Source organism: Vicia villosa, linkage group LG3, assembly GCF_029867415.1.
Source record: "Vicia villosa cultivar HV-30 ecotype Madison, WI linkage group LG3, Vvil1.0, whole genome shotgun sequence".
Taxonomy (NCBI): domain Eukaryota; kingdom Viridiplantae; phylum Streptophyta; class Magnoliopsida; order Fabales; family Fabaceae; genus Vicia; species Vicia villosa.
In genome coordinates, this window is record NC_081182.1 from 49,808,570 (window position 1) to 49,817,104 (window position 8,535).

Consider the following 8,535-nt stretch of genomic DNA (forward strand, 5'->3'; position numbering starts at 1 on the left):
ATTTGTTAGTGAAGGAAGGTTAAGATTGGGATATTGTAGAAGTGGATAACAATTGGTTTATTTGTTGACAAGGGAGTCACAATTGAAGTGTTCAAGAGATTGAAGATGAACATGAGAATAAGAGACTTGGAGTGCTTGAATTAAGATGGTGTGTTTAGTGAAAATCCAATAATGCAAGTGTTGTAATCGGTTACTGCGAGGCTGTAACCGGTTACAGTTATGTGAAAAAGCCCAATAAGCTGAAAATAAGTGATTTACTCGAGAGTGTAACAGATTACATATTCGCAGTAACAGGTTACCACTGTTATGTTTTTAGTTTTTGTAGCAACTGGTTACCACTATTATGTTTTTAGTTTTTGTAGCAACTGTAATCGATTACAGTCAGTTAATTTCTGTTTTTAGCTTCTGTTACTTGTATTACAATTCAACTAAAAAATTGTATAAATATTCAAAAAGTATCTTATTCAATGGTTAGTGAATGAATGATAATTCTCACCCTCAATTATACTCTCTAATTATCTATCTCCCTCCCTTTCCCTCTCCACACTCAATTATTCTATTTTTCACCAACATTGTGATTCTTAGTTCTAATACCCTCGCCGATTTAATGACCAGTTCAGTTTTTAAAACATTGTTTTTATATGATCTACAAATCTTAGTTCAATAGAGATATGTAATATTGTCTAAAAATTCATAGTAGTTACCAATACTTTATTTAAATACTCAAAAAAAGTCTACATACTATAAATAGAAGAAAGAAAGGAAAAAAGAATTCTTCCATATGCATTCGTTTTCTTTGACTGCAAATATAAATTTTTATTCTTAATTTAAATATTTTATAAATGATATTCATATTTTATTTTATTTTTTTTGTTTATCAAAACCGGTTTTATTTTATTATAATATACTATGTACTGGTGTTGGTATCTTTTTGTCCGTCTGTACTTCATATGTGTTTACATAATGAGAGTCTAAAGAGTGATTAAAACCGATGGATTCACAACTGAATTGATTGAGTCCAACCTTTATAAGACAAATTTTCCACCTCAATCTATACTTGCAGCTCCAAGCCAGCTATAACTTCATCAAATTGCAGAAAAAGCTTCATTGCGCTTACTCTACAAACAAGGATCAGGCATTCCCAGATAGGATACTTCCTTATAAAATTTCTCCAAATGCATCATGAATTCCCAGTCCTCTAACTGTCCCTCAAAGTCATTATCAATTGCAAATATTACAGTAAAAATGTAGTTTGTCCTTCCTCTCTGCATATGATTGCAACATGACAAATAGCCTCCTCCTAGTGAACCTTAAATCCTACAAACAAGGATCAGGCTACTCCCATATAGGAAACTCCCTTTTATAATTTCCCCAAATGTATCATGAATTCACAGTCCTCTAATTATCCCTCAAAGCTATTATCAAGCCAATATTGTAGTTAGAATGTAGTATGTCCTTCCTCTTTGCATATGGTTGCAGCATGATAATAAGCCTCCTCCTAGTACACCTTAAATCCTGCTCATTTTCTTTCGGCTAAACCGGAAAATGACATGTTTACTGCAATTGCATTTTTTGCACACACTAGTCGTCCCGTAGCAGCATATCAAGGTACTACTAATCTGATTATCATCATTACAGATAGGACCTTGATCGTCGTATTCCATTGCATATACTTGCAATATGACTTTCGACTTTTATGCCAAAACAAAGATAAACTCCCTGCTGTGATTTGTGCATTCTGCTGTGGTTGAAAGTAATTAATGTTCAAATTCATTAATTTTTTCAGCAATCCATTGGCCGAGTCTTGGAGACTCATTTTTCTGACAAGCATCAAGGGCTCGTTCCAACATGCGAAGAGTAGGCTCTATTGTCATTGTTTTCATAAAATTATCGAGCTCATCCATGCATCCATACCGACTGTAGAGTTCAATCATGCAGTCATAGTGCTCCATCTGAGGTAGGACACAGTATTCATTGCTCATAGACTTGAAGCAATGGGTGCCAAACTCAACAAGGCCTTCTTCAACACAAGCAAGAAGAATGCCCTCAAAGGTCACGTGGTCTGGCTTGATGCCTTCCGCTTCCATTATCCCGAAAAGTTCAAGTGCATCTCTTCCCCTATGATTGTGACAACATCCCAAAATCAACGTATTCCACATTACCACATCCCTATAGACTGTACCTTTCAGAACTTCAACAGCATACTCAAGACAATAGCATTTACAGTACATGTAAATCAAAGCAGTCCTGATTACAGTATCTATCTGAAATCCATGTCTAATGATGAATCCATGAATTTGTTTTCCGTGGCGTAGAGCATAAGTATTTGCACATGCTGCCAAAAGGGTTCCAAAAGAATACTTGCTTGGTTTCGTTTCCCATTGCATCTCTGAAAACATTGTTAGTGCTTGTTCGCTTAAATGATGATGACCGTAGCTAGCCAATAAAGCATTCCAAGAAACCATGTCACGCCAATTACTCATCAGATTAAACCATACTCTGGCACTGTTCAAGTTCCCGCATTTACCATACATGTCAAGAAGGGCATTGCCAACCATAAGGTTTGAGTGAAAACCATGTCGATAAACATAGCCATGAAGCTGTTTCCCCATTTCATGATCCGAAAGTCCCGCAGACACATTTAACATCAAACAAATAGTGACATGATCCAAGTCCTTAACAGTGTCAAGCATCAAACCCACAAAATCTAACGCTTCATACCATTTAAAGAATCGGGTATATCCAGCCAACATAGCATTCCACGAGATCACATTTCGTTCAGGCATCTGATCAAAAAGCCTTCTAGCATCCCAGGTCTTCCCACTCATTGCATACCCTGACACAATGCAAGTCCACGACACCAAATCTTTCGAAACAAGCTGATGAAAAACCCGAGAACCATTCTCCAATTCACCACACTTGACATACAAATTGATCAGAGAGCTCGAAACAACATTGTCCTCACGGAGTCCCCATTTCACAACAACCCCGTGAATTTGCATCCCCTCCTCAAGCGTGTTCATACTGGAACAAGCAACAAGAGCATTAGAGAATGTAAAATTCAAAGGCTTAACTCCAGCGGAAAACATTCGAGCGAACATGAAAACAGCTTCCTTTGCATCCCCAACATCAAGATACCTCCTCACAATAACATTCCAAGTGACAGCATTGCGACGAGGCATCTCATAAAACATCCTGCGAGCATATACCATAACCCCACATTTAGCATAAACATCAACAAGAGCACTCCCAATTATCACATTCCCACAAAAACCAAATTTCACTACAAGCCCGTGAACCTGTTGGGAGAGAGGAAGCTCTGAAACAGCAGCACACGAGGAAAGAACACCGGCAAAGGTGATCTTATTGGCACGAACACCAGACCTATTCATGGAAAGGAACAACGAAAGTGCTTCGTGCGGGTAGCCCAATCGTGAATAAGCGGTTATCAAGGCATTCCAAGAGCCACCGTCTCTGTGAGGCATTTGGTCGAACAGTTCCCTGGCGTCATGAAGAGAGGAGCATCTAGCATAGGCTTCGAGGGCGCGGTTGCGGAGGAATGTGGGTGGGTTTGGAGTGGTGGCGACCAAGTGAAACTCAACCTTATGAGCTGCAACGATGGCTTTTGGGGAGGAACAATGACGGAAGAAGTGGGCGTAGAGAGAGTGAGGGAAAGGTAGTGGGAATGCGAAGAGGATGGATGCGGCTTTTTGGATTCGACCTACTTTTAGGTAGTTGATGATTGATCGGATTACTTGATTGGTGGTGGTGACGGCGACGGCAGCGGCGACGCGTGGGTGTTGGACCATCACGGAAGATTGGTTCAGTACAGAAGCGGTACATTACGCCAATACAAAGTGTCGCTGTTTTCGTTCGGGTGCTGTGAGTGTTTACTTTTCTAGAGTCGTTAGTTTTTTTGGTGACATTAATCATAAATCTATTTTAAAATATTTTAAAATGCATATATTGATTTTTTTTAATTTGGAGATTTTTAACAAATAACCGTTTAAATGGAATTTGATTTCGTTTTAATATATTATTTGAATTTGTTAACTGTTTTTTCTGATATTTATTAGTTTAGCTCTTATTTTTTCCCTCTCAAAATAAGTGTTATAGTTTGACATTTTCAAACAGATTAAAAAATGTGATAAATAAAAGAGAGAATAGTAATTTTATCAAATTATTTTTATTATTATTAATAAAGATATAAGTATTAATTAGAGAATGATAATTTCGTTCTAATTATTATTAATGCAGTGTAAGAGAAATGAAAATTATGAGTATTAATTAGATGATACATTTGAAAGATAAAAGTTAAAATTGTATTGGAAACTAAAAGCGAGACTTATTTTAAAACAAATAATTTTTATAAATATGATATTTATTTTGGGACAGAGGGGGTGATGTTGGACCATCACAGGTAGGGGTGGGATTAGGCCAGGCCGGCCTATAGGGGCCTACGGCCCAGCCTACATAGGCCTAGGCCAGGTCAGGCCTATTTAATAAAGAGGTCAGGCTTAGGCTTTTTTAAAAGCCTATTTTATTAAATAGGTCAGGCTTAAGCTATTAAAAAAGCCTATGAAGCCTTATAGGCCGGCCTATATTTTCATATATATTAGAGATATGTTAAATAAGTTGGTTCATGTATGCATATATATTAGAAAAAAAAAGCTAAATAAGCTACCCTATATATATATATATATATATATATATATATATATATATATATATATATATATATATATATATATATATATATATATATATATATATATATATAGGTTCACTTATATATGTATATAGGCCGATCTACAAGACTTCTTAAGTTATATAGATTAATTGAAAACTTTAATGAGATACAGGCTTTTTAAATAGGCTTTCAGGCCAGGACAGACTTTTAAAAAGGCCAGGCCAGGCCAAAAAACTAAGCCTATGATAGGCCTTAGGCCAGACTTAGGCCTTTTAAGTTTATCGTAGGCCAGGCTCAGGCCTTCTAAAGCCTAGCCTAGCCTAGCCTATTTCCACCCCTAATCACAGGGAGTGATGTTCCAAAAACCTATAAGTGACACATATAAACACATATATTTAGAAACTTTAAAATACCTCGTATATGAAACAAATATATAATATAACGCCAATTAACATAAAAATTTAAATTTCATACTCCATATAAAAGTTTTAAACAAAAATACTCGATAATAAAACAAACAAAACAGAAAAGTATGTAGTTAAAGACTTAAAGTATTAATACTACATAAAGAAAAAAAAACATAAAATAGATATGCTAATGACTAGAGATATTCTTACAATACTTGTACATGAAGGTTCTTTATAATTATTAGTAATAATTAATTAGTAAAACTCATATATATATATATATATATATATATATATATATATATATATATATATATATATATATATATATATATACACACACACACATACTTGTGAGCATGCATTATCTCAAGACAAACAAAAATTTGTTTTGCCGTAAATCGTAAATCTTCAACACCATTTTGCCATGTGCAAATTAATATCGGGATTGGCGATTAGAGGATCTGATTGAAATGAAATGGTGCATCATCTTTATACAAGAGAAGTATCCATGTGAAACATATAAGAAAACACTTACACAATGAAGAATTAATTTACTGCAACAAACACAAACAGAACAAGAGACAAGCAAACGTGACCACGTCATCGATGAAGAGAGGAAGAAACTTTATCATAAGAAGATACTAGGAGATAGATATTTCTAGTTCTCATGCAAGCAATAAAATAAGGGTTTTTTTTAATAAAAAATAATAATTTCTTTTGGGAATTTGGTCCTATTTTTGTGGTTTTTTCAAAGAATTAAGAAAATTTAGAAAAACTTATAAACTCGTAAATTTTCCATAGAGTCGCGAGTATATACAAGTTTGTATGAGTCTACCAGAGTCTATCAAAAAAAAAGATTATATGCGCGAGTCTACTCGTTTTTGCTTCCTAGACTCGTAAACTCATACGAGTTTACGAGTCTACCCGCGAGTTTGACAACCATGAGAGGGAGTATAATAAATTTTTAATTTATTTAGTGCTGAAGTCCATTAACTTAATTTTAGATTTCTGTTTGGTCCCTTATTTAATAAACTTAACAAATAAGTTCTTTAACAATGATTCTGTTACCTAACACGATCTATTCCGTTAATTTGGCTGAAAAAATGTTAAATGGATTGATGTGGCATGACGGCAAGGATTAGTGACTCAGCAAGCCCTTATATTAACGTTGTAAGCTCCATTTTTCTTCAAAGGATGCATTTTCACGTTTTCAGAAAAATTTAGGGCTACTATTCATCTTCTTCCTACATCATTCTTCTCCCAAATTTCTTCAAGATTCTTCTTCATATAAACCATCATTGTCAGAATTTATGCTAAGATGTCAATGAATTTCAGCAACTATTCAAAATCAAACAACCAAAGTTGTGGGTCATTTGGATATGTGGTCATAAGAAACAAAACGAGGGATTGTTGATGTCAAGAAGAGTGTGTTGTTCGTACTGTTATATATTTGAACAATGTGAATGTTGTGAAAAAAATTTGGGGTTGTAGGAATTATAGAAATCAATTGGAGAATGGATGCAATTATTTAAGTGGGTAGGTGAAAAAGTTGTTGATGGTAAGGATTTGAAGATTGACGGGCAAAGGAAGGAAATATTCAAGTTGAAGAATGAGGTTTTTAGCACAAGAGGAATGTTGAAAGTTGCAATGGTGTTTGACATTATTAGTTTAGGGTTTAATTTAGAGTTTCTAACCATGTATTTCAAATAGGGTTATGGTCAAAACAACATGTAATTTGATGTTATGAAACTATGTAATTTTAATGTTGGTTAAATGAAATGGATTGAATGTTGCATGTGTTACTAATTTTGTTATGTAATGAACTATTTTACCATTTATGCCTTACACAAAGTCTGATGTAATATTGCCGAACTGGGATTTAAGTGAAACAAAGATTTTAAAAAGGGGACTTAATTGGAACAATGCAATAAATGAGGGACTATGAGATGTAACTATGTTACAGATTATTTATCCATGTTTGCATCTTAAGTTTAAACTTTAATTCAAAACATGGGTTCATACACGCTAATACAAAAAGAACAATTTAAGAATAAGATGTTGTTTGCATTATCATAACCAAATCATGTGTTCATTGACACTAATAAAAAAGAACAAATTTTCATGTTCATTGACACTAATACAAAAAGTCGAATTATGCCTTCATTGACACTATTACAAAAAGCTAAATTATGTGTTCATTGACACTAAGTTATACAAATAGTAAAACACAAATTTAGAAGACAAGTTAATCAAGTTGTTGTTTCTTCAAGAATGATTGATGTAGTCTGACTTGGTCCAGGATGACTTGCTTCAGGAATGGTTGGTGGAGTCTGACTTGGTCCAAGCTGAGTTGCTTCAAGCTAACTTGGTGCAGGCGACTTGTAGGCAGCTTTGTTGTGCCTCATCTTGTGGAACCTATTGCACTTGACACCAGAGTTAGCTCACTTTAGTTGTGTCTCATCTCTTATGCTCTTTAATACATCCCTAGTCCTCTTCTTCTTTGGCCTTCCAATTTTCCTTTTGATTGGTGGTGGCTGTAAGTCAACATTGTGTTTTCTCCCACAGAGACTGGAAAAATTACAGATGCATAACATGCCTCATAACATTGTATTTTGTAGCAATCAGGTACAAAGTTGTCAATCTCCAACTGTTGAGATTTCAAGCAAGATATTGCATGACAACATGGTAACCGTGCCAGCATCCATATCTTACAAGAGAACACCATAGTAGACAAGCTCATAGTATACTTTTCTCCATTATATGAGATGTGTATCCCCTCATAATCATATTCACCTAGACACACCTATGTGACACACCAAAATTCAGTAACAAACAACAATTCAGCAACACAATCCAAAAGTACATCCAAACAGTATTCAATACCTCACAATCCAGTTGTTTGTGTTTTCATATTCCTTTTCAATCTTTTTCTTGATATTTGGTAGAATATCACTTTCATACTTTGCAATTTTCTGCCTGTTTGACTCCCACCTCAGCATGAAACACACCCTGATTTCTTCAATCATTGTTATAATTGGCTTGACCCTAGTTGTGACAAAAACAGTGTTGAATGTCTCCGACATGTTGCTCACGAGGGTATCGCATAATGAACTGGTCCTTAAGAAAGACTTGCTCAAAAACCTTGGTGGAATCTTTAGAAAATGTTTGAATGCTTCCTCATTGCCAGCTTTCATTTCAAACATGGCCTTTTTAAATGCATTAGTATAACTTGTTGTAGTAGTTTTCCACATCAACTCTTTGAGCTCAATTCCTGGGCATCTCTTCCTAAAGTTGTTGTATGGATGCCTCGAAATGTGAAAACTGAATTTTGTTACAAATACAACTATCAATGAGTTTATATACTAACACTTAAATGTAAATGCTAACCAAATTAAATTCAAATCATTACAAGAAAATTAGCAGATTGCGACGGTT

The 8,535-nt window shown here is 34.8% G+C and overlaps 1 protein-coding gene across 1 annotated transcript; it reads right to left on the reverse strand.

Annotated features, from left to right (window-relative positions):
- Positions 1–696: 696 nt before the first annotated feature.
- LOC131661361 (pentatricopeptide repeat-containing protein At3g26540-like) lies at positions 697–3,901 on the reverse strand. Its single transcript, XM_058930891.1, has one exon. The coding sequence runs from the start codon at positions 3,807–3,809 to the stop codon at positions 1,758–1,760; it is 2,052 nt and encodes a 683-aa protein (XP_058786874.1). The 5' UTR covers positions 3,810–3,901; the 3' UTR covers positions 697–1,757.
- Between the last annotated feature and the right edge of the window lie 4,634 nt (positions 3,902–8,535).

What these genes read in the sequence shown, in the direction of transcription:
- LOC131661361 (XM_058930891.1), bottom strand. Translation starts at nt 3,809, where the DNA reads ATGGTCCAACACCCACGCGTCGCCGCTGCCGTCGCCGTCACCACCACC.